Source organism: Medicago sativa, chromosome 1 (assembly GCF_051527215.1).
Source record: "Medicago sativa cultivar Bolivia chromosome 1, Bolivia_mono, whole genome shotgun sequence".
Classification (NCBI taxonomy): Eukaryota; Viridiplantae; Streptophyta; class Magnoliopsida; order Fabales; family Fabaceae; genus Medicago; species Medicago sativa.
The window spans coordinates 77,220,063-77,247,251 of record NC_140749.1 but is presented as its reverse complement, the minus strand read 5'-3'; the positions used below and the strand labels follow the sequence as shown (position 1 = coordinate 77,247,251).

Below are 27,189 nucleotides of genomic sequence, written 5' to 3'. Positions count from 1 at the left end.
ACAGATGCCTTTATGAATTTTTCAAACCATGGCAAATGGCTCTCTTTGGTCCATATAAGATATTCTTCAACTAATAATCTACCACTATGTTTAATTTTTTTTTTGAAGGATACCACTATGTTTAATTATTTAACAACTTTATTAGAAACATATTCTAGAAAGACGTACGAGATAAAAGTTAGTTACTTTCCTCAAAAAAAAAAAAGTTAGTTACTTGAAACTCAAAAATAGAACTAGAACTGGAAATCTTTTCCAACTGAAAACCTAATCGCTTACTATATTTGTAATTTCAAATGGCAACTCTATTCCAACCCTAATCCACTTCTCTCCGATCCCAAACCCTTAACGACAATGCTTCCCATCACACTCTCTTTCAACCAGGACCAAACCTGCTTCTCCGCCTCAACACCTACAGGCTTCCGTGTCTTCAGCTGCGACCCTCTCCGCCACCTCTTCCGCCGAATATTCCCCGGTAACGGTTTAAGCCATCTCGAGATGCTTTTCCAGTCTAACATACTCGCCCTAGTCGGGAATGGATCACACCCTCACTTCCCTCTTAACAAGCTCATACTATGGGACGACTACCGCGGCAAGTCCTTTGGCTTGTTGTCCTTCCCAAGTGCCATCCGTGGTGTCCGTCTTCGGAGAGATAGGATCGTAGTGGCATTGGAGTTTCATATTTACGTCTACAATTTCAAGGACTTGAAGCTTCTTCATAAGGTGGAGACTTATGCGAACCCTATGGGGCTCTGCGCGGTTTCTCAGCTCGCTGATTCAATGGTGCTTGCGTGCCCTGGATTGCACAAGGGTGAGGTACGTGTGGAACACTATGCAAAGAAGAAGATAAATTATGTTATGGCTCATCATTCGAGTTTGGCGTGCTTTGCTCTCACCTTTGATGGAAAGTTTCTTGCCACTGCAAGCACGAGGGGAACACTCGTTCGAGTTTTTAATACAGCGAACGGTTCTATGCTTCAGGAGGTATGTTCTGTTCCTTATAAGATTATTGTTTAATGAGTTATGTGCAATGTTTTTGGTTTAAGACCAATTACTTGAGAGTCAAGAAATCAATGGCTCAAAAGCTAAGCAGGTTTTAGGTTCAAAGTATGTGTTGTTTGGCATAAAAAAGGTAGCAACTTAGAATTTATTTAGTTTTAGTATAATGAGGACAATGGTTGAGGGAAATAAAATTGACAAGTGATCGATAGTGTTGATTGGCTGGATGATTTAAAATGCATAATGTTTTATAGGGTCTGTTTGGATTGATTATTTATACTTATCTATTGACAGTTGTGGTGACACTATTTATACGAGCTTATAAAAAACAATTTATGACATGTCCATAAGATGCTTTTAGCTTATTTCCTTAAGCTCTTCATTATAACTTATGAAAACATCATACTCATACAGCTTATATGAAAGCAGTTTGACTTTATTCTATCTTTTGTTATAGAAATAGTATATATATATATATATATATATATATATATATATATAAACACACTTGCATGACTTAGTACTTATGCTATAAGCCCTTATATGATAAACTGGTAGTCTTATATGGGAATCAGAATGTGTGTATGACAATTACTGATTTTAATGGATATTTAGCAGGTTATGATTTACGAGTCTGTGCTACTTAGTAAATGGTATGCTCTCAAGTATCCACATCCGAATCCAAAATGTAGTAGTTTTGGGTGGGAGAGACTTTAAATATATGGAATATGCTAGTTTTTATTTATAATTTTGTTTATTAGCACTATAATTTTGTCTCATGGATAATTCAAGCCTCATTATTTTTCTTAACTGATTATAGTTTCTTGGAATGAAATTTAGGTAAGAAGGGGTGCAAATGCAGCAGAGATTTACAGTTTGGCGTTCTCATCTACGGCTAAGTGGTTAGCAGTCTCTAGTGACAAGGGTACCGTTCATGTTTTCTGCCTTAAGGTTAATATTAGCAACACGGATAATGATAACTCACAGAGTTCATCGGATTCTTCTGTTGCTTCCATTACATCATTCAGCTCATCTCTCCCATTCATTAAATTTAAAGGTGATTTCTCTTAATGTTCAAAATTTTCACTGAGATTAATGTGTTGAATCGAAATATGGTTTATGATAGAAAACTATGGCGTAATTTGCTTGTCTGTATTACACAAACCTACTTTCGTGTAATTTAATGCAATTAATCTTGGGAGCCACCTATGCAGCTCATTATATTTCTTTTACAATGTGTTTGAGTTTCTCCGCAGTTTCTTGGTTTAATTGTTCCAGACTCAATGTTGAAGGTCTGTGAAGTATTTTATGGTTTCAATTTAACGATATATGTATTTATTTCATGATATTTAGCTTTGTCACAAAGTGAATAATTCATGTTTTGTTTTGCCTTAATCATATGTTGATTTCTCCCTTGCAGGAATGTTGCCAAAGTATTTCAATTCAGAGTGGTCATTTGCTCAGTTTCGCTTACACGAACACCGTCGTTACACTGTTGCATTTGGTGACCAAAAGAATACACTCACAATTCTTGGTATGGATGGAAGGTAATATTTTCGAAAAATCCTTAATGTAATTTTCTGATAGGTGTAAATTACGGCTATTTTATTTATCTTATCTGCTATGATCAATGAATCGTTATGTACACACGCTTTTTTTGTATGCCTTCATATTCAAAATGTTCACGCTAATAATCCGGAGTTGATTGTTCTGTGCAGCTTCTATCGATGTGAGTTTGACCCGGTGCATGGTGGACAGATGACTCAACTTGAATCTCATAACTTTCTAAAACTTGAAGTAGCCTAGTGAGACACTATGTTAGATGAATCTTTATAAGAATGTAAGTAGAAACATTATTTTATAGATGTTGGCAGAGCTGATATTGTTATTGAGCTCATTATTAATGTTAGAGGTGCAAGCACCTTGGTCCTTGATAGAAAGATGGAAAGAATAGCTTATTAAGAGGGTTAAACAACTTTATGGAGTTGGAGTTTTAATGATTAATTAGCACTCCAAAAATGGGTGAAAATGTAAAGGGCTTGGTTGCAAGAGAACATTTAACGATTGACATGATTTCCTTATACTAGTAATTGAAATGAAACAAATTTCAAGAACATCCAATACAGCAAGGATTATAGTACTAGCTAGATACTACAATTGAATTAAATCTCACAACATTTTCATTTTTGATCACTCTGACCAAAGGTCATACCTCCCACAACTTTTTGGAAAGCAGACCTAGAAGATATATCTTCCCACCAAGCCTTAACATGAATCCGTTCATTGATCATTGAAGCACAAGGGGTCTGCATAAAATAGTGAGTTGAAGATATATGGCTAAGACTATAAAAATCCCCTGCAAGGTACTTTGTTGTGCTTAGCTTGGTCTCATACACATCAAGCACAATCTTCAGCTTCTCAATGTTACTTTCAATCACTGACTTGTTTGGTTCTTGGCCTTGAAATGGAGCCACAAAGTATTCATAGATAATTGGTGTGACTGCAGGGTCATAGTAGTGAGACTCTACCTCTGTCCACATTTTGACCAATGAAGCTTCTTTTGTGTCATTGTGCCTAATCAAATCAGGTCCAATTTCCTTATATTTTTCAGCTACATATGAGGTTATGGCTCTTGACTCTTTTTTGTATAGTCCATAGTCACATAAAAAAGGTTACATATCATTACAGGTTCAAAAAATGGAACAAAACAATATCAAATTATCTGACATGCATGCATGATTAGTGGTCTAGATTGGAAAATGTTGAATTAGTAACAAAAATTAGAGGACAAAAATTCTCAAATTTCAGAGTCACTTCTCGCGCTGAAATTACATAATTTTTTTTTTCCTAGTAGTATTTTTGCTTGATTATAAATATGAAAGCGAGCATCAAAGTATATTTTTCGAATAAACTTAAAGGGTGGTGCAGAGTGAATAAAATGTAACAACTGAAAAAGAAAAAAAGAAAGCATACCAAAGAGGGTGAGATCATCATCTTCAAGTACTGGAATCAAACCAAAGGGCTGCATGAACAAAGAAAATTAGTATGTGATTAAGAAAAGATATATAAGCTAGCTAGAAGTGCTTTTTTTACTTACGTTCTTGTTGAGAAAAGGAGGCTGTTTATGCTCAGAAGCAAACACATTGACTGGAATAAGCTCAAAATCTACTTCTTTTTCATGTAGACATATCATGGCACGAGTGGTGTTTGTGGACATGGGCAGACCATAAATCTTGAGTGCCATGATGATATTAGTTTTCTACTACAAGCTGTGTGTAAGAGAGTGAGTGAAGCTAGCATTTATGAAGAGATCTTGGACACCAAACCTGAAATTTGACTGTGTGTAGACTTGAATTTGTCGTATATCTATGCCATGCCAAAATTTTCACCTATACTATATTGTTTGCATGAAATCAAGGTGAAAACTGAGTCTCACATTTGAACTTGTTATTGTCACATGCGGTCCCCCCAAGTTTGCTTCCCCTGCCACTGCAATAAAATAGTACATGCATATACATTTTATAGTCACAAAGATTTGAGGGTTTTAGACTTATTATAGTTATAGGTCTCACTTATCATGTGAGACTCCTAATGTAAATATGTTGAAAGCTTTTACAAGAAAAATAAACTAACAAACCTGTGAATTAATGTATATGCGTGACAGCTGTGATTGTAAATGTAAAATTTATGTTATGTAATATTGGTAAAAAAAAAAAAAAAATGAAGGGGGGGAAAAAGTTATTTATTTTTTCTTTATAAATATGAATTGATTTTATGTCTTAAAGTGAACTATCATTTTAAAGAGTAAAATAAATCACTTCAATCATTGATAAATAAAATTAGAAATCCAAGTGCAGTTAACCTATACTAAGTTACGATGTTTATACCGTAGGATTATACTATACATACACCCCATGCAGATGTTATCTCATGTAATAAACAGTTTTTTGTTCATACCAACTGAACTAAGCTATCATTCTTTTTTTATATTATACTCCCTCCGGTCACTATTATAACTAAAATTTCACTTTTTAGATATATTGAATAATTCATGTATCTAGTCTGTATTATATACTAGATACATTAATTATTCAATATTTCTAAAAAGTGAAGTTTTGCTTATAATAGTGACCGGAAGGAGTATATATCTTGTTCATACCAGCTGAACTAAGCTATCGAGAACATTTTAGAAAATGGGCAACGTGTTATGATGTCAGTTGGATTGTGAGCAATGCTAGGAACACTTGCTCACACACTCTCTCTTAAACACTCTCCCATTGTATGGTGCCACGTCTCCCTCTTTTTCATTTTCTTACCTGCTAACCGGTTCAGCAGGTTGAGATTCTTTCAACTTTTTTTTTTCAACATTTTTTTATTCTCTATTTTTTTACATGTTTTCGTCCTCCTCTTCTGACACTTCATCTAAACAGCCCGGCGGCTCCAAAGACCAATACACCGGAGAAGACAAGACTGAAGGGGGGAGGGAGGGGAATACAGAGAGGAGGAAGCTGTTGTCGATGGAGCAGTGGAGGAAGACGACTGGGCAGTCATGGAAAATGAAGACGGCAACGAAGACGATGGGATGAAGTTGGAGTAGGATTAATGGAAGACAAGTGAACATCTTTCTCCATTGTTGTGGTTCTCGATCTACTTTAATGGCCTCCTCCGCCGGCGAAATTCTTTATGTGCGGCGGAGCCTGGTTGACGCAACAGTAGATCTCATCCTCTCACCATTACAGCCCAAGAAAAAATTGGAGTGATGCTGATATTCCAAAACAAAATTGATGGAAGATTTAAGTGTGATTATGGCATTTTTTTGTTAACAATATAGTTGCTTTGGTTTTTATAATTGTTTTTACAAATTGAAGATGACAAGTCTGATTTAAGTGAAGCAAATGGTAATAAAATGACAGTACATGCTTTTTATATTGACAAAATCAAAAAGGATGAAGTTACGGAAGTGAGATTTGTACATGTTGTGTAATCCTTTTTCCATAAACAAAAAGCCATTGAGATTGTACATGGCGGCGTCGGATTGCAACCGCTTGCGAGGAAATGACTTTTCAGATGGTAATGGTAATTATAAAAATAAATAAAAATAAATTCCCTTACTTTACTTTAAAAACCGGTAAACAGGTCAGAACTGAAAAATTTGGAAACGTGGCACCATACACATGGAGAGTGTTTGTGGGAGAGTGTTTGAGTGAGTGACCATAGCATTGCTCTTCCAACCAAACCTATATCCAGCTCCAACCTTGCATCGAAAAGTTAAAATTAGTGTACACTATATACTAGTAGTTGGATTATTATGGCATTGGAAAAATAAAGTCATGATTTTATAAATGTATAGATCAAATAAAATTATAGATTCACATGACAAAGCAGAATACAGAGAGGAAATCCAATAAACTATCACCGATGTGGTCCAGTCAAACACAACTTTCAGAGCATAAACTCTCCTTTGAAATTGGATCTTAATTTCACTCAATTGTTTTATTTCAAAAGAAAAAGAGACTCCATTAAATATGTGAGATAATGTGTTTGTAATATCAAAAAAGGAGAGAGAGTGTAATTAAAGGTGGATAGTGGGTAGGGGTGGGAATAGGCCAGGCCGTTCGACAGGGGCCTACGGCCTAGCCTATTTAAGGCCTAACTCGGCCCAGCTCGTTTATTAACAAGGTCAGGCTCAAGCTTTTTATAAGGCCTATTTAATTAAACAGGCCAGGCTAAGGCTTGCGAAAAAGCCTATTAAGCCCATCGGGCCGGCCTATTAAGCTTTTCATATATAATATATCTTCCATTATTGATATTTTTGAAGTTTTTTTTCATAAACACAAGCCTTCATATGATTGGTTATTTAGTAGCTGATATATTGGTGTGATTAGACCTTCGTAAGAATTCATTATTTAGTAGCAAACATATTTGTGTGCTTTACGCCTTAATAAGTTTTGCCCTATATAGGAGTAGGCTTACATGTGTTGTTAGGCCTTAGCATAAAATAGGCTTTTAAATAGGCTTTCAGACTTCATCAGGTCTTTAAAAAGGCCAGGTCAGGCCTCGAAAATGAGCCTATGACGGGTAATAGGTCAGGCTCAGGCCTAGCATTTTTGAAGTAGGTCAGGCTTAGGCCTTACAAAGCCCGGCCCGGCCTAGCCCATTTCCACCCCTAATAGTGGGGCACTGCAGGAGGGATCTCCACTGGAGAGGATCCACTCCCAAGACCTCCCTCTCATCATATATCATTTCTTAAAATTTACGGGACTACAGATTCACCACCACTAAAAATTTGGAAGTTTAATTTTGAGACTAAATACAAATATGTTGAGGAAAAAAAAATAACCATTGAAGATTTTATCCTTAAGTAAAAAAAAAAAAAGAGAACGAAAGGAGAAAAGATAACTTCGTATTTTGGTAATTCTCTAGGAGTCATGTTTAACCTTGAATGCTATTAATAAATTCTACAGCAATAGTCCCTCGGACTCGGAAAGTTATAACGAAAATGGCTAACCCAATGGACTCAGGTTCGAGTTCTTATAGTAGAATGAAGATCGAGTGAAGGCCTTTGAAAAATGCAAAAGCTTCAGGAGCCAGGAGAAAGGAAAGAATAGTGACTTCCTGGAATATAAAATCTGACACTGTGCACCGACTACAGTCAACTTCTATTCGCATTGACCGTAGAAAGTTCCTTCCTATCCTATGGCACTGACTGTAGATAGACTCTACAAGGAACCTGGCTTAGAGGAAGAAGGACATTAGTTTGAAGTTTCGAGTCTCTATCCCCTCTCTAGTGCTGCTTACAAGGACCGGTTTCCCTACTACCGTGTCATGGCGAATGAATGTGAAGTGCACCCTGATAAAATAAAAGGATTATGATTGTTAATTGTTAGAGTGAGAATGCCAGATAAAGATCTCGAAAGCACTAGGATCCGGATCTGTCTTATTGACCGGCTTTGGTCGAGCAAGCTGGGAAGTCATAGAGTTGCCCCCAAGATGAAAGGGGATTGGTGGCATCGGTGCCCTTCATTCATTGGATATAACCCAATCACAAGACAATCTCAATCATTTTAGTAGTTCCTAATTAAGACATGACATTGAGTTTGAATATATGTGAACTTGTCATACTACCCTTACAAAATACTTTGATTTTTTTTAGGGGTTATGGAGAATAGCAGTAGATAGGTGATTGGATTTTGTTTATATGATCACTAGCGAGAAGTGCGGGAGTTTGACTTTGATTTAAGTGTTCACTTTGGTATTTGGTGGTTAGATTTATGGTTATAGCCCTCAATTTATGTGGTATGTATTGGTGTTGTTATGATTTTCTTTTAGATGTTTCGTCTATATACGGTGTTTGTCTTTTATAGTTAATGTCACTTAGTTCTTGTATGTCTTGTGCAGAAAGAATGTCTAACAATACCGTGTCATAGGAAAAATATGATGTTCAATAAGTTGTATTAACCTTAAAAAAATGTATAAAAAAATTGTAAAACAATAAATATGAAAACAAGTTTGAAAAACGACAAAGAATATTACTAGTAGATAACATAAATTACGAAATACTTTTCTATATATCATATTTGAAGTTATAGTAGTATTTTCGCCTTCTTCAATAGTTATCAAATATTCAACACATTTCTCTTGAAGTAACTCTTGAAATTGCAACATACAATTGACAGTGTGAAAAAATAAAAGTTGACAAATCCCACATAGCCTGCTTTCTTCAAAACCATATTTTAGAACATATGTTTTTCTCTCGTCATAATGTTCTATGATATATCATATTTCTATCCAATTCATTAATCTTTAGATATATTTAAAAATTTCTCTTATAGATTATCTAGTTCCTTCTTTGTCTCTATTAGGGCTGGAAATGAGTCGAGTTAAACTCGTATGAGTTCGACTCGACTCGATTAGAAATGATTCAATTCGAAACTTGACTCGAGTAGGAAACAAACCTTTTCTTTAGCTCAAGTTTAACTCGTTTAAACTTTACGAGCAACTAAATTATATTTGGCTCATTACGTTCAGTTCGTTTACTCGAAAATATAATTTTATTTATCAAAAAGGTAAAAAAAAAAAAAAAACTTTGACCTTTTTATTTTTATTTTAAAAAGGAAAATATTGAATTAAGGGTTTGTCTAACATGTGTAATATTGCACATGTTAAATGAACTAAAGGTAGCAACCTTTTCTTTGAATAAAAATAATTATTTATTAAAAAGCTATATATTTAATATAAAATGCACAAGTTTAAATATAATCTTACTATTTTAAACTTCTTAACATGTACAAATTTGTCCATTATAAAAAAAAAAAAAAACCTAATAATAAAAGCTATCACAAGTATATATAGCTTAAAGGATAAACACATATAAAGTTTACACATGCATTAATATGTAAATAAATATAAAAACTAAACACATAGAAAACTACAAAGAACCAAAAACAATAGTACAAAAAATCACATTAAAACCAATACATGTAATTCAACACACAGATGCATGCACGCACGCACACACAGATGCATGCACGCATGCACACACACAAGTAGATTATAGCACCTAGTTGCATGATATTCATCACTCTGTCACATTAATGAAACAAACACATTCATAAAATGAATGATAAACTTTGGACAATATTAATTAAATCAATAAGAATGATTTCTTTTCATAATAAAACATGCCAAAGCGTGTGATTGTGAAACATTGAAATTTGGAAACTTTAGCACATGCTTTAAAGCCTAAGAATTCGATAAGGGTTGTCACCTCACCGTCACTATATGGTGAAGGATAGTTTTCACTTTTATGCATCTATTTAACCAATTTTGGAAATTAATGGTGTTTATAATTAGTACAATAACTTGAACATGGCGTGTGTAATATGCATAGCATATGGTGTGGACCCAAACTTCTTTGTTCCTTCTAATTCTGTTCTTTCTAAGTAGATGGTGTGAACACATTAGTATACATGAAATTTTATTGAATATGTATCAATTATTTACTTATTCATCGATAAGTCATATTTTTGTATTAAATTATTTAAAAAATCAAATTTTGAATAAATTTTAACTACAAGTTTCATGTATCAAACTAAATCTTAGGGTATTTAAGAATTTACCATATTAAAAATAGAATAACACGCTACATAGAATTTAAAAAAAGTAATGTTCTTTGATTTTATTAAAAGTGAAGAAAGTAAATAGAATGCAGTAAAATAAGTTGTTTTGTTCCATTATGCTTTGTACACATATGCTATAATTGTAATTTGCTTAATGGCTTGGTAAACTGCTTCCCTTCACACGTAATGTCTAAATTTAGACTCCCTCTCGTATTAAAATACCCGCCTCTCCTCTTTCACTCTCAAGTCCTTTTCCTTCTTCTCTTTTTTTCTTGCCTTCTTTTTTCACTTCAAGTATGAATGATACTAAGAAAATTCAAAGCCTCAAATACATCTTGAAATGGATAGCTGGCTTCATTACCACACTAGCAGTAATTTGTGGTGCAACCAGCCTTCCTTTTAAGAAGAGCTTACACAAATTTGAAGCAAATATTGACTCCGTGGTTGAAGCTGCTTTCTACTCAGTCTTTGGGTTTGTTGTTACGGGAATATTAGATTGGCTGGCACATGCATCAATCGAACGCAAATATAGGTATTGCACTCAGATGATATTCTACATTTCATGTGGCATAGGATACGTATTCTCATCATTCATGTATAGTGCCACTTTATTTTATTTTATTCATGCTAGGGGCACACCTAATTCTAGTGTAGTTTCTTATATAATTTGTACAATATTGTGTATCATCACCGCCATCAACGTTAAAGTTTATTCAGAGGGGTGGTGAATTAGTGATATGGTGATTATTGTAATTTGCAGTTCATGTGCATCTTGTAATTTGCAGTTCTCTGCTCTCTATGTAATTTGCCTTCAATACATGTATTATATGATTTGAATAGTTTTTCAATACAATTTTAAATTAAATTGGATTTTTTTAAAGAAAGTTTTGACATTGCTGAAATTGACAATGTTGAAAATTAAATCTTGATAATTTTAAATTAAATATGAGGTTAATTAACATTATTGAAATTAATATGAATTCTAATGTTGAAATGAATTCTAATCTATCAACTTAGCAATAAACATTCAAATAAAATCTTTTTTTAAAACACTCATCCAAATAAAATCTTTTTAACCGAGTTTGATGGAAAATAAACATTGACATATATTTTATATTTTAAAGAACAAGATACACATTTTTACTAACATAAAATCAACTTAAAACTAAAAAAATTAAAGAGATTAATCTAATACAAACTTTATACTTAAAAATACTTTTTTTTACAATAAATTGTCCTTAGCTGTATTATACTATACTACTATTTTTTTAGACAGTACTATACTACTATATACTTGAATATAAAATATGAGAGATCAAAGCAAACATACCAATGGGAATCAATTAACAGGTCGTTCCTCGCACATCTTAACAAATACTTTGTCCATCTTTGTGAATATCAAATTGTCTTTCAAGTATTTGTACAGGTACCTTGTGTAGATCTGGAGACAAAGACAGATAAAGATGAAGACCTCTGGAAAATATGGGAGGCAACCCGCGGATTTTTATCGTCAAAAGTTTCTAGTTTTAGTAACATTGTCTTTTTTTTTAATAATAATATAAAAAAAGAAGAAGAAGATCATGACTCCCGTCAAGGAAAATATTTCATTAAGGGGTTGTCTAACATGTGTAATATTGCACATGTTAAATGAACTAAAGGTAGCAACTTTTTCTTTGAATAAAAATAATTATTTATTAAAAAGCTATATATTTAATATAAAATGCACAAGTTTAAATATAATCTTACTATTTTAAACTTCTTAACATGTACAATTTTGTCCATTATAAAAAAAACCTAATAATAAAAGCTATCACAAGTATATATAGCTTAAAGGATAAACACATATAAAGTTTACACATGCATTAATATGTAAATAAATATAAAAACTAAACACATAGAAAACTACAAAGAACCAAAAACAATAGTACAAAAAATCACATTAAAACCAATACATGTAATTCAACACACAGATGCATGCACGCATGCACACAGAGATGCACGCACACATGCACACACACACACAAGTAGATTATAGTACCCAGTTGCATGATATGCATCACTCTGTCACATTAATGAAACAAACACATTCATAAAATGAATGAGAAACTTTGGACAATATTAATTAAATGAAAGAACAAAATGGGATGATTGCATTTGGAACTCAATGTCCAATAAATAAAGAGTCTAGTGTTATTGTCAATGTTCTCTAAGTCCGTCTAACCCTATCTTTGGTTAATTTTCATAATTCATCAAAACTTGAGGAATGGAAATAAATAGGATATGAGGGTAGTGTTATTGTCAATATTAATTTTGTGGATACATAATTTGGGGTCACTTGCCTAGGAATGCAATCATACAGAATAAGAAATATGCACTCAAAGCAGCTTATTACTGGTTGTGTGGTTTATTTTATATTTATGCTTGTTTAATGTTTTGTTTTACAATTTATTTTTTAATGATGTCACGGTTTGCCAAAGGGAGTGGTGCTGTTAATTTTTCTTATGTAATTGATGGCATTTGTATTTTTTTTCACTGCAATATCGTTAAAGACCTATTTAGATGGGTTTGATGATATTGATTCTCAATAAGTAATGAAGATAATATTTTAATAAAGGCCTATTTAGACGTGATGATTGATGTATATGTACTTTATGGTCTATTGTAATACGTTCTCGATACTTTAAATATTAAATATGCAATGCGTATTGCATAAAATAATGTACTTTATGGTCTATTTTAATACGTTCTCGATACTTTTAATGCGTTTTAATTTGATTGCTAAATTCTTCATCTATCTCTTGTCCAAGTCCAATGAAGATAATACGTTCTCGATACTGCATAAAATAATGCACCAGTTCTTCTTAGAAATTAACTAAATAAAAAGACGAAAATAAACTCGAGGTTCACGTCTGATCCATATTGCCAAGTTCCTTCACCAGTTCTTCTTAGATACTAATACTAACACGTACAACTAACACATGCGTTATTAAATTCATTGCCTATGTCCTATGTCAAATCGTTGATTTGCTTATGTTTTTTGGAACAGATTCTCAGCAGTCAATTAAATCCTGCAGTCATGCAGTCAAGTTAATCTCAGTCATCAGATTTAGTTAACGGCTGAGATCTAGTTTTTTCAATTTTTTGACTAAAAACATAGAACACATGATAGTGGAATTTCACCCTTCCTTTTCCAATCGTCAAAGTTAACCTCAGTCCCCGTTCGTTCTCATCGTCTGAAGGTTGTGATTCCACTACAGAACATTACAGATCTGGTAGTTTTTAATTTTTATGCGTTCTTGCCCTCATTTTCTAAAGGTTGTGATTCTGATTGTGGAAGATAAAATGAACAGATCATGATAGTAGTTTGGATTTTAATATTTTTGACTTGATGTGGTGGAAAAGATGGAAAAGCGTTTGTAGGCATATCCTAAAGAACTAAATAAATAAGACTAAATTGTAAGATCATGTGAGCATGGTAATGTTGAACTAAGTTATACAAGTCACCAGGGCCAACCCAATGTATTTTTAGGCCTAAAGCGAAATTTAAATAGAAGTCTTTTAAGTGCGTTTAGAGAGTATAAGCCAAAATTAACAAAAAACATTCATAACTCTAAATCGAAAGTAATTATATATGATATATGTTAGACACTAAATAAATATGAGTATTTTGTCAACTAGAAATCAAAATTTGGTTTGTTACATTGTGTGAGGATATCCTCTTTCGCTATAATCAACTCCGTTAGTGGACGACCTTTTTAATATATATCGTGCATGCACGCGCGCGTGTGTGTTGAAAATAATACTATTTAATATAGACATTATTTACCAATTGTTAAAGATCATAAAATAACAAAATAATATTGAAATGATACAAATATAAATTAATTTATTACTTTTACAAATTTTAATTACGCACTACTTGTTTTAGTATATTTAAAACAACCGACATCGAATTCGATTGATAGGAATCTGAAGGCAAAAAGAATTTAATGTTCAAATAACCAATAAAATACCTAGCAATGAAATTGAACTTACCACATGAACTATGACTCTTCATTTGCTTACCACTTGAACTTTAAGTGAATATGTTTACAAAATTTAACGTATGAAAATATTGTCAAAGATAAAAATATGAGGTCTTATACGGGGCCTAAAAAATTCAGGCCCTTGCTTGAGTGGCAGCCCCTTAGACCGACCCTGCAAGTCACTTTTTCTTAACAATAGAAATGAAACAATAATTACATTTATATTTAGTAGTTATTATTTTATATTTTTTTAGTACGAATTCAGTTTTGATCTATTTACTTTGCTCCTTTTATGAAGATATAAAGTTTATCCATTCTGTCACTATCACAAGGTAGATAGAACAAAACTGAATTAAAAAAATCCACTTTTATGGACTAATGGATTTTAAGGGACTAAATTGTATGTCTACATAAAAGGAGCAAAGTGTATTATTCTTAAATATTCATTAAAAAATATAATAATGGATTGGATGAAAATAATACTTAACATATGGATTCAATGATTTTTTTCAAAAAAAAAAAAATAGTGAATTTTAATGGACTAATGGATTGTTTAGATCCACTCCAATCCATATTCATCCAACCATCCATTTTGCCACCCCTAAAACTATAAACACAAAATAGATTAATGGAAATTACTCCCTTCCGTCACTATCACAAACATAATCCATCCACTTTTCATATTTTTTGAATAAGTAATATATATATATATATATATATATATATATATATATATTAATATGTACTAAATACAATAACTATTCAAATAAAACGAAAAAGTAAATGTTTTTCTTATAAATATCATATAAAGGGTATAAGAAAAACATTTACTTAAATTCTTATAAAGGGTATAAGAATTTATTTAATGGATCTCACTAAACTCTTATTTGTATGTCAATATATCATATAAATGAATAATAAATTGAACAAACTGGATTCGAAAATAGAGTTCTCCTTAAAGGGCCGAAGAGAAAGCTAGACGAAGCCAAGGGAAATTGCCCTGAAATGTCGATCAAATGAAATGTGGTCATGACATATCGTCGTAAGAAAAAAAAACGATAAAAGACATTTTAGAAAATGCACATTTTGTGATTACTTTGAGAAAACTAAATGAGATTAACTACTTTTTCTAAGGGTGTGAGGTACTTCCTCCATTCCACAATGAATAATGTATTTAACCATTTTACTCATTTTAGCAGGACCCTACAAAATTATTCTGTTGATATATTCATTATTGCTATTAATACCAAGTTGAATACATCCTCACAAAAGAAGAGTTGAATATATGAATTTAGAGCGATGAATGTAATATTAAAAGCTATTAATACAAAGTTCAATACATCCTCACAAAAGAAGAGTTGAATATATGAATTTAGAACGATGAATGTAATATTAAAAAGAAAAAAATAAATCATACCCATGGTATAACATTTATTTTGAATTCTAGAGTTTAATATATTTTTTCATTACATTAATATTTGAATTTTTCATTTATTTTGTGACAAATTTCTCTTTTTGATGTATCACTCATGGTATAATAGTTGGCATAAGTTTTTTTTTTTTTTTGCTGATGTATTTCTATGCTTAATGAAATTATGCTTTTGAAATTTCTCATTTTGATATCACTCAAGGTTAAATTGATTTGTCAACCTTGGTCAAAGAGCATTATTTGTGGCATGGAATGGGACTACCAGCTTCCATTCTTTAACATATCTTTCACGTCAGCTCTTACGCTTTCTTTTCAATTTAACCACCCTCTACATGCTATATAAGCATCTAGCTATTGTCATTTAATTCTACAAAATACCATAGTTAATTAAGAGATATACACCATAGTACTACATACATATCTGCAAATCATGGCAACAATAAAAGTGCACGGAAGCCCTATCTCAACGGCCACCATGCGGGTTACTGCAACTCTGTATGAGAAAGAGCTTGAATTTGAGTTTGTAAGCATTAACATGAGGAATGGTGAACACAAAAAGGAACCCTTCATATCAATCAATGTAAGCAACATAACAAAAATATCATTCTGCTAGTTTATTTTAATTATGAATTGAAATTTTCCTTCTTGTTCCAACCACATTGATCAAACTAATTGATTAATTCTTTATGTTGCAGCCATTTGGTCAAGTTCCAGCTTTTGAAGATGGAGATTTAAAGCTCTTTGGTAAAATTTAATATGATATATGTAGCACATGACACTTTAGATTAAAAACGTATTTGATGTCTGACACGATATCAAACACACGTGGTTATATTCAATTATTTTTATTTGATGTCTAGTATTTGTGCGAGTGCTTCATAGAATTTGTTGTATATATAAACTAATTAAAAATTGAAATGCAGAGTCAAGGGCGATAACACAATATATTGATCATGAGTATGCTGATAAGGGGACCAATTTAACAAGCAGTGACTCCAAGAAGATGGCAATAATGAGTGTGTGGTCGGAAGTGGAAAGCCTACACTACGATAAAGTAGCATCAATACTTGTTTGGGAACTAGGGATTAAGACTTTATTTGGAATTCCTTTGGATTCAAAAGTTGTGGAAGAGAATGAAGCCAAGTTGGATAGCATCTTATCTTAATAATATACAAACATGAAGCATGTTATAGACCACCAATCCAATGTGTCAACCTCTCAACCCCTTAATGCCACATCATCATTAAAAACTAATTTTATTTTTGCCATTTTAAGCATTCACACACTACAAACAATAAAATATAATAATCTCACAGTTTCCCTCTTCAATTCAAAATTCAAATTTCAAAATTTTTGGAATCTTTATTTCCCACCTCCTACTTTTTATCTTTATCTCAACCAACATCACTTTCTACTCTTCTTTATCTTTTGCCATTTTAAACATTCACACAATCCAAACATTAAAATATCATTTATCTTATTTTCCCTCTTCAATTCAAAATTCAAATCTTCATTTTCCTCCTACTTTTTCTCACATCTTAATCAACACCATTTTCTATTTTCTTTCTCTCTCATTAATTTCAAACTTCTTTCCCTTTTCTCCTCATTTTTTATCTGACACTCAAACCTACCACCAGCCACTCCCTCTTCCCTCACACTCTCTCTCTCTCACACGTAAAACAGAAAGAAAGAAAAACACAACCCATTTTTTCCTCTACCTTCTTTCTTCATTTCCGTTCAATTTCGGCCTCATCCCGCTAAAAGTAAGTCATCATCATCTTCATCTCTTCATCCTCTACAAAACCACCTCATTCATTTATCCATTCTACCAAGTTTAATTTTGAGACGACCGCATCGGAATTTGAGACCACCGCGTCGGAATTCGCTCTCCTACTTTCCGGAGTATAACCAGGTTCTCTCCTACTAGATACACTTCAGTAAGCTTTTTTTATATCAATAAATCAATACACCCTAGATATTGATTCTTGATTATAAATTTGAAATGCAACCTTTTTATTGTATGCTCTAAATCATGAATTGATGAAATTGTTGTAATTAGTATTTTGTTGATTTTATCAAATTTTGATGAAATGCAAATTTTGCTGTTTTGGTCCTTTTGTGTTGAATTTATCTTATTTTTGTGTTTAGATAAACAAAATTGTTTGCATTTCATTTGATTTTTTTTATTTGACTTGATGTTTTTTATTGTGAAATTGAGAACTCACTAGGTGTTTGGGGAAATGTCTCAAATAAGAAAACCAATGATATTGTTAGAGTTTATTCAAGCAAGATTGTTGTTAACAAGATTATTTTTATGCTTTTCATAAATTGTTGAATTGGTTATGAATTTGTCTTAATTTTGTGTTTAGATTAACAAGAGTATTTATGTTTTATTCAATTTGTCTTATTTTGAGCACTCACAAAATGTTTGAGAAAATGTCTCAATAAGAAAATTGATGATAATGTTAGTTTTGATATTGATATAGAACAATTTTTGTTGTATTTTTTTTTTTTGCAGTAAAAGATGAACAAATTTTGAATATATCAAGAGTTGGAGCAGTTCTTTGCATCATAAATTGTTGTTGATTAGTTTGAGGATATAGGTATGGCATTTAATAGTTTCAGATTCAGTTTACCATTTGATGGTATTTGACGAAATAAATTTTAATCTCTATTTTTTTTTTCCGGTGACATGTTTTATGCATCGAGGTTGAAAGAGTTCAAATAAATGATATTGGCTAGGCAATCAAACTGTAAGTGTAATCATGGCTAGAAATTTGTTTTAGATCAAAACTTTTTGGAGCCTACATTTTATAATGTTTTTGTTTGAAATTGTTTATTTTTTATGGGACTTCAAATTCAGGGGATGACAATGTAATCTAAAATTTTAACAAAATTATAATGCAGTCACTTTTTGAAAACGTAAGTCTCTTTTTGAGGGTTACTTCTTTCTTTATTTTTTTGAATGTGCCCGAATTTGCATTTTGATTTTTCATAACAATGATCTAACACTATGTTGATTTTTTTTTAGTTACAGGTTCATTACTTCTTTTCATTTGTAATGGAAAGGTAATATATTTTATATGTTGCTACTGTGTGTAAATTAAGATTGAATTGTGTTCTGAATTTTGCTAAGTTGGCTTTTCTAAATTTGTTTTATTGTTTCTATTGTATCCTTACTACTATTTCATTACCAAGTATCATATTTATTAGTTGCTTCATCTCTACAACTTGATTTGAGGTTGAAAAGGGATTTCATGTCAAAGTACTTTATTTGAAAAATGGTACTCCATGTATTTTTTTTTCTCTTTGTTACATGCTCAAATATTTGTTTACTTAAGCGCCACATTGTCAAATTGTGTTTAATGTGTTTAAGATAGACTGGTGCACGAAGCTATGAAGCATATATTTGACATTACAAAATATTATTAGTGTGTAATTTTTTGTAATTGAAAATGCTTTTTTTTTTTTAGTTTTAATACTACTATAGCTGCTAGGTTTTGTTTGACATCTGACAGATCTATGCATAGTAGTTTTAATACTACTAATTCAAAAGATTGAGTAATAAAGCTCCTATATAATTTTACTTCATTTCTATAAGTTTACTTGGTTGGGCTCCTACATAACTATTGATGTTTTTTTGTTTGTGTAGAGATTAAGATGAGTGAACAAGAACATGCGAGACAATTTACACCTTGGATGTTGATTCATGTCTCGAGAAGATCACATGAGTTTGAGAAATTGCATTTTGCAACAGGTAGTGTTCCATGTCTCAATTTTCATTTTTTCATTTTATTTCAGAATTAACCTTTTGATTAATAAAACCATTTCTGTTCAGTTCATTTGTTCCTGGTTTTTTGGGTTTCTCTTCATGAATATAATGCTAGATACACAAAACAAGTAATTAGAGGCATCAATCTTAATTAACCTTTGAGTACTGATTAGAGGCATTAACAAGTAATTAGAGGCATCAATCTTAATTAGAGGCATTAGACAAGTAATTAACCTTTGACTACTGATTGCTTCCTACATTTTTACAATAGATTCGATGGAAAACAGGATCATTCTTAATTACATTCCGTTATGTTTTTCTTTTTCCTTTATGTTTGCAAAAAAATCAATTTTGGTGATGTAGATGACTTCTCATTATCAAAATTAAAATTAAAAATTATGTAATAGTGTTTTGGGACAAATACCTCAATCTCATTATCACCCTTATCTTAGGATCTTCATTTAAAATTGATTCAGTAAGAATTCGGACATAGCTAGATGACTGATGGGTGTGTGAAAGGTATTTATGTAGCTTGGTTGTGATATGCGCTAATCCCTTTGAAGTAAGCATTCATAATTCAAGTCGCTTGGATCTCTTTGCATTTGAGTTTTTCCTAATAGTTAGATCCTTTTTTCCCCATCTCTATGTATGTATGCTTTTTCTTTAATAATAGTTTTTTATTTTGAATTTGTGATAATATTGTCTAGCATAGGCGTTGAATTTGTAATTTGAATTTCCTCACTTAAGTTTCAACATTGAAAACAATTGAAAATTAAGAAACATTTTATTAGGAGAAAATCTTTTCTCAAGAATCGCTCACAACTTTGTTGTTTTACTTCACATGTAGTTTTCACCGGGTATAGTTTCTAAAATTGGTAGTTATTATACTTTTTGTTGGATTTGTTCTTTGTTGGAAGATAAGAATGATAAATTATAGTGAATTACTAAATTTATTGCTTCTTTTTCCATGGATAATACGTGGGTGCAGTTCTGGGCTATGATTGTTTTGATGATTAGTTTTAAGTTATTTATGATGGATTATACTTTGAATGTGTTTCAATATGTTGTTCATTAGTTGAATTAGTGGAATTGGTTGAATCTGAAATACTCTCACCTTAATCCTTACAAGGCTTTGAGAAGTATGCCAATATTTTATCAATTATATATTAGATTATAAGACTAGATTTGTCAATTTCTTTTTGGTCAATGAAGTCAATTATCTTTGAGACTAGATTTTGTCATTTTCTTTTTGGTCAATGAAGTCAATTATCTTTGAGACTAGATTTTGTCATTTTCTTTTTGGTCCTTATATTTCTCTCTTTGGCAAAGGATGAGTTTTCTCACCCGATTAGCTTCTTTTGTGAAGTGCGCCAAGGGAAAAATCAGCTTCTTATAAGCACTATGAAGTTACTTTTAGGGTTCAAAGTATTTTTTATAATAAAGCATATTAGTATATTTAAGTACTATTTCTTTGGGATCAATTTCATATGCAACATATGACTGAATAAATATTACCACTATTAGTTATGATTTTACCATTTCAATGACAGGATATAAAGGCTTGAAAATATATCCATAGCCACAAAAAGAAATAGGTATTTGATTCAAACACTATGATTCGAACACGGGAGGCTATAGGTATTTGATTTAACGTCAAAGCTTTATATTCCTCAAACATGGGGCTACAAATATTTAATTTATGTTTCTATTTATAATGAAGGTATAATCATATTTTTATTAACATTTGTATTTAATATATTGGCCAAAGTTATGTAATTGCTTTAAATTAAATGAACTATATGTCGTTGGTTGACATCTTTATTTTTATGATGACAATAGCATTTGATTTGTCTAAGAATTGCATTATATATTTTTAATTTTGTGATAATTTCAGAGTAAACTTTTGTTTTGTTATACTACGCATTGCTAATTCATAACTGATTTGCTAAAACCTTCAATCTATTTTGGATGAAGATGGCAATCCATGTACCTCTACAATCAATGTTGTTTTTCCGGAGGTTTTTGATAATTTGTAGGAATTAGCATATCAGGTATGAATATTTTTAGAATTAAGTTTCATGTTTATTTTTTATTATACAACACACATTAATAAAATGAAAAAACCTTTGTTTGTTGTTGTAGTTTACTTTTGGAGTGGTATACCATCGATGCACCGTTGTGGGATAAAAGTTTTTTGCGAGTTAATTGGTGTTTCCAACAGTTGAAAAGAGTTTGGTGTTACTTTTGATTTATTTAGTTATTTGAACATTATTGTTCAGGGTTATGTAATCTCTTTAAATTAAATCGAACTATTTGTCAAATGTTGGAATATTTATTTTGGTTATGACAACATGTTATTTGTCTAAGAAGTCCAATATGTGTTTATTTTGGTCGTAATTTTAGTCTTATTTTCTAAACATATGTCAGATGATGAAATACAAATTTTGATGATGAAAACACCTTATTTAGCATAATAGTGCATTATATGATGAAAACACCTTATTTTTGTAATGTCGCTATAGAGCTATTTCCCCGTGCGTTGCACGGGTGGAAATCCTAGTTCTTGATATGTATGAGAAAAGATTGTCTGAATCTAAATACATGGGAGGTGAGTGTTTCACCTTGGTGGATTTGCATCATTTACCTTCTCTTCACTACTTGATGAAGTCACAGAGCAAGAAATTGTTTGAATCAAGACCTTATGTTAATGCTTGGGTTGATGATATCACTGCAAGACCAGCTTGGTCTAAAGTACTTGCCATGATACCTAATTAAGATCATTTTTGGGATATTTGGGTGTTGTTTTATGGTTTAAGTAACTTTTTTTTTGTGTGCTATCTCCTAATTTTTCATTTTTCATGTATGTTGCAATGGAAATAATAACTTTTTTCTCATGGTGGAAATAATAACTATTGTTTTTGTTTGTTTTAATATATGGCAAACCCAATTTATTATAGGATTTTATTTCTGAAATTATTACAACCTACAACAGTGTGTAGAAGTAAAATGAAAGTAAAAATGTTGGAAAATGCCCACTCACTCACACTTGAATATCAATAATTTCTTTTATCTTATACTTAATTGATACGAGACTATCACTCACACTTAGATCCTAATGGTCTTACCCTCAAATACTACCTTTTAACTTCACTATAAGGAAGACTTTCGATACAATGATCCATTACACCAAGATCCACACTCTGCTCCCCATCAAGTCGAATCAAAATTTTCAAGTATATAGATGAGTTTTGGGAGCTACAAATGATCAGGACCATCGAGAGACTTCAACACGACTCTCCATCCAAAACTATAAGAGAATGAGTATATGGGTTAATTACCTCTCATATACATATATATTCTTTAGTTCATTCATAATCGATGTGAAACTACCATTTGAATCCCAACAAAACTTGGGCAGGAGAAGTGGCTCTTATAAGAATGCGGTAGCTTTGGTCGTTGGATACCACAAAAAACTATTTATTTATTTTTGAATGGTTTGAGTATATTTTTAAACAAATAAATCATGTATCAAATCATTTAACTCCAGTTGAAAGACTTAATTAGTTCAAGTAAATTAAAGAGGATAAGGGAAGAGAAATGACACATTATGTTTATATTGGTTCACTATCCAAGGATAGCCCATCAATTCCACCCCTAACATTCCTTAAAAAAAATAAATCCACCCCTAACATAGTGATCTTACATTCCCCTTGATAAGGACTTAAAACACTATAATAACCCAATTTACAATGAATGTGATATCTCTTATCCCACAAACTCTGTCAAGATTTCGACCGCAAATATCTACCTTAGGCAAGTCATTTGCTACTCATCAACTCTGGTTTCAACAAACCCATTGAATCTTCTACAAAACTCTTACCGACATTTTTTCTCTATCTTCTCAAATCGCTTTTCAAGCTAATCCTTTAAGGTGTCCACTTTTCAAGCTAAATGGAGAGGATCTTTACCCAGTTACAAAGAGAGTTTGTATCAAATGTGATGCAAAGTTTGGGTTTAGAATCTATCTCTCTTCTTGACAGTATTAAAATAAAGGCGAAATACCAATTTTGGTCCTTTTAGTTTGATAGAATTTCTAAGTTAGTCCTTTAAGTTTCGAAAGCTTCAATTAGGTCCTTTTAGTTTGACAGAATTCTTAAGTTAGTCCTTTAAGTTTCAAAAGTTTCAAATAGGTCCTTTTAGTTGATAAACTAATTCACCGTTACCCCTGTTGTCAGTCTCCGTTTAACTGATGCTGATGTAGCCGTTAAATTGTTGACTTGAATTAAAACGATGCCTTTTAAAAGCTCTAGGATGTCAAAACGCTACATTTAATGGTCACAAATAATCATTTATAGTGCTATAATGAACCATTAAATGTAATGTTTTGACACCCTAGAGCTTTTAAAAGACACCATTTTGATCCAAGTCAACATCTTAACGGCAGGGGTAACGGTGAAATAGTTTAAACCTATTTGAAACTTTTGAAATATAAAGGATAACTTGGGAATTTTGTCAAAAAGGATCTATTTGAAACTTTTGAAACTTAAATCACTGACTTGAGAATTCTGTCAAACTAAAAGACCAAACGTAGTATTTGACCTAAAATAAAATCCTATATCAATTAAAGTCTACCATGACAAGTTGATTAATTTATAACATGATCAAATGGCACGCATCTGATTGGATTTATAGTTAAGCTCAAATACATATTCATGGATTTTTCATATTTTGATTTTACGAAACATGTTCAATGGCAAATTAACAACGTAAAATGGCAATTGGTATGTCATACGTGAATCGAAACACATATTTCAACACTCATAAGATGCCGTACGTGAATGGAGAAGCTTTGATTTAACAAATAAATCCATGTAAAATTCACTGTAGTGTCTTTTAATTAATTATTCAATTGAATATTGATGACAAGAAAAACACAGAAAATCACTCAAAAATTCACTTTTATTCTTTTAAGGCTAAAATATGGTATTGGTCCCTGCAAAATAGGTCAGTTTTGGTTTTAGTCCCTGCAAAATTTTTTATGGTTTTTGGTCCCTGCAAAAATAGGTCAGTTTTGGTTTTACTCCCTGCAAATTTTTTTTATAGTTTTTGGTCACTGCAAAAATAGGCCAGTTTTGGTTTTAGTCTCTGCAAAAAAAATTTTAATAGCTTTTGGTCCCTGCAAAAATTTTTGTTTTTGAAAATAGTACCTGACCCCAATTATGTGATGATTTGTCACTTTTGTGCATATGTGGCATATGTGCTTACTTAATAAAAAGAATATTATTTTTTATAATTTATATAACAATAATTATTTTTTAATTAAAAAATAATAATAAAACAGATACAATAATTATTTTTTAATTTATAAAAGTGACAAATCATCACATAAATGGGGTCAGGGACTATTTTCAAAAATAAAAATTTTTGCAGGGACCAAAAACTATAAAAAAAATTTGCAGGGACTAAAACCAAAACTGGCCTATTTTTGCAGGGACCAAAAACTATAAAAAAAAATTGCAGGGACTAAAACCAAAACTTGCCTATTTTGCAGGGACCAATACCATATTTAAGCCTTCTTTTAATTACTTATTCAATTGAATATCGATGAAAAAATTTATACTCGAATTAGTAACCTTACATAATGTTCCTTCGTCCGTCTTCAATAATTTTTTTTGAAGAAACATCCGTCTTCATTTCAATAATTGATGTTTGTGTGAGAAAGAGGTGAAAATTAAGTAAGATTGAGAGATAAAAATACAGGGATTATAAAATTATCATGGAATCAAGGACTATTTTGGTACTGTGATAAAATATTATCGAAATTCAGGTGTAACCGGATGTTTTAAGGGTGTGACTAAAAAAAATCATTATTTTATTTTATTTTGGAATTAAATAGTTTTCGACACAAAATTGATCTACACCCCACCACAAACATGTGCTTGTTCTCCAACTGTGGGAGAACTTTATTTTTGCTGATGTATTTCTATGCGTCAGTAGGATTTTTAAGATTTCCTGGTTCTAAGTGAATGTACTAATGTAGTATTTTAATTTGTTTGGTCAGCATTTATGGAATTGGGGTACCAGCTTCCAATTGTTTAATGCTAATCTTCTTTCACGTCAGCTCTTACGCACTTTCCAATCTATCTAACTATATAACCATCAAGCTATTATCATTTAACTCTACAACTTACCATACTTAATTAAGAGAAATATATCATAGTAATACATACATCTTTGTGATTGATCTGCTAAATCATGGCATCAATAAAAGTGCACGGAAGCCCCTACTCAACGGCCACCATGCGGGTTACTGCAACTCTGTATGAAAAACAGATTGAGTTTGAGTTTGTTAACATTAACTTGAAGAATGGAGAACACAAAAAGGAACCCTTCATATCACTCAATGTAAGCAATATAAAAATATATATATATATATATATATATATATATATATATCGTTCTGCTAGTTCACTTCAATTATGAATTGAAATTTTCCTTCTTGTTCCAACCACATTGATCAAACTAATTGATTAATTCTTTATGTTGCAGCCATTTGGTCAAGTTCCAGCTTTTGAAGATGGAGATTTAAAGCTCTTTGGTAAAATTTATATGAATGTGATTTACGTAGCACATGACACTTTAGATTAAACATTAATTATGTGTATTTCCTAATTTCACTCCTCGCAAAAAATGAAAAGAAACAAAAAAAAAAAACATTTTTTACCAATGTTAAATTATCAATGTATGTATCGATATGTCAATGTATGTATCGTGTTTCTCTAATATTTGTGCGAGCGCTTGGTAGAATATGATGTAGATATAAACTAATTAAAAATTGAAATGCAGAATCAAGGGCGATAACACAATATATTAACAATGAGTATGCTGATAAGGGGACCAAGTTAACAAGCAATGACTCCAAGAAGATAGCAATAATGGGGGTATGGTCTGAAGTGGAGAGCCAACACTTCGATCAAGTAGCATCAAAACTTGTTCGGGAATTGGGGATAAAGAGTTTATTTGGAATTCCTTTGGATCCAAAAATTGTTGAAGAGAATGAAGCCAAATTGGATAGCATTCTTGATGTGTATGAGAAAAGATTGTCTGAGTCCAAATACTTGGGAGGTGACTCTTTCACCTTGGTGGATTTGCATCATTTACCTACTTTTCATTACTTGATGAAGTCACAGACCAAGAAATTGTTTGAATCACGATCTCATGTTAGTGCTTGGGTGGCTGATATCACTGCAAAACCAGCTTGGTCTAAAGTCCTTGCCATGATACCTAATTAAGACAGTTTTTGGATATATGTTGTTGTTCAGCGTTGTTTTTCAATACTGTTTTTGGTACGAAGTATTTATCGACTTTGTCCATAAATAATCGAAGTGAGAGTCTATCACCTTCAGTGAAGAATCTTCATTCAACCAAGCACACATTTCCATAAAAATAACTCGAATCAAAGACATTGGTTAAGGGATTTGAGTCCGGTTCCTTTCAAAAATGTAATATTGATTTGTTGGGTGTTCTTTCATAGTTCAAGAAGTTTTCTTTTTTGTTTATTTCCTATTGTCATTTTTCAAGTGTACTGTAAAATAGGAATAATAACTATTGTTCATGTTTGTTTGTGTACGCAAAAGCTCTATCAATTGCATTCCTTATAACTAATACAATTTTACAAATTACAAACCTTCACCGTTGGAAAATCAGTTAAAAAAAAAAAAAACAAGAAGAAAAACAAGAAGAAGCATGAAACTGGTTTAGAAAAACTAAAATGCACATCCAGGGGCATGAAACTGGTTTAGAATTTAGAAGTTTAGAAAAACTGGTTTAGAAGTTTAGAAGTTTAGA

The 27,189-nt window shown here is 31.7% G+C and overlaps 4 protein-coding genes and 1 long non-coding RNA gene across 8 annotated transcripts; 4 read left to right on the top strand and 1 right to left on the bottom strand.

Annotated features, from left to right (window-relative positions):
• The first annotated feature begins 327 nt into the window (after positions 1 to 327).
• On the top strand, positions 328 to 2,934 carry LOC146957635 (autophagy-related protein 18a-like). Its single transcript, XM_085726608.1, has 4 exons — positions 328 to 981; positions 1,837 to 2,053; positions 2,417 to 2,543; positions 2,715 to 2,934. The coding sequence occupies exons 1-4, from the start codon at positions 352 to 354 to the stop codon at positions 2,800 to 2,802; spliced, it is 1,062 nt and encodes a 353-aa protein (XP_085582734.1). The 5' UTR covers positions 328 to 351; the 3' UTR covers positions 2,803 to 2,934.
• Positions 2,935 to 3,052: 118 nt separating this feature from the next.
• On the bottom strand, positions 3,053 to 4,525 carry ATGSTF13 (Glutathione S-transferase family protein). The gene is made up of 3 exons (XM_085726516.1): positions 4,094 to 4,525; positions 3,970 to 4,018; positions 3,053 to 3,634 (listed from the first exon to the last, which is right to left on the bottom strand). The coding sequence occupies exons 1-3, from the start codon at positions 4,238 to 4,240 to the stop codon at positions 3,177 to 3,179; spliced, it is 654 nt and encodes a 217-aa protein (XP_085582642.1). The 5' UTR covers positions 4,241 to 4,525; the 3' UTR covers positions 3,053 to 3,176.
• An 11,406-nt stretch (positions 4,526 to 15,931) lies between these two features.
• On the top strand, positions 15,932 to 22,232 carry LOC146957632 (glutathione S-transferase PARB-like). Its single transcript, XM_085737781.1, has 4 exons — positions 15,932 to 16,149; positions 16,265 to 16,313; positions 16,493 to 16,723; positions 21,902 to 22,232. The coding sequence occupies exons 1-4, from the start codon at positions 16,000 to 16,002 to the stop codon at positions 22,114 to 22,116; spliced, it is 645 nt and encodes a 214-aa protein (XP_085593907.1). The 5' UTR covers positions 15,932 to 15,999; the 3' UTR covers positions 22,117 to 22,232.
• On the top strand, positions 17,177 to 21,710 carry LOC146957633 (uncharacterized). 4 transcript variants are annotated; one of them, XR_015023563.1, is made up of 8 exons: positions 17,360 to 17,481; positions 18,088 to 18,172; positions 18,279 to 18,322; positions 18,607 to 18,638; positions 19,222 to 19,326; positions 20,892 to 20,979; positions 21,316 to 21,392; positions 21,484 to 21,710. It is a non-coding gene; the product is annotated as an uncharacterized LOC146957633 (long non-coding RNA). The 4 variants fall into 4 exon arrangements; XR_015023559.1 differs by lacking the exons at positions 17,360 to 17,481; positions 18,088 to 18,172 and having other exon boundaries at positions 18,188 to 18,322; XR_015023565.1 differs by lacking the exons at positions 18,279 to 18,322; positions 21,316 to 21,392; positions 21,484 to 21,710 and having other exon boundaries at positions 17,177 to 17,481; positions 20,892 to 21,229.
• Positions 22,233 to 25,523: 3,291 nt separating the features above from the next.
• Positions 25,524 to 26,977, top strand: LOC146957631 (glutathione S-transferase-like). The gene is made up of 3 exons (XM_085737771.1): positions 25,524 to 25,746; positions 25,891 to 25,939; positions 26,188 to 26,977. The coding sequence occupies exons 1-3, from the start codon at positions 25,597 to 25,599 to the stop codon at positions 26,631 to 26,633; spliced, it is 645 nt and encodes a 214-aa protein (XP_085593897.1). The 5' UTR covers positions 25,524 to 25,596; the 3' UTR covers positions 26,634 to 26,977.
• The last annotated feature ends 212 nt before the right edge of the window (positions 26,978 to 27,189 follow it).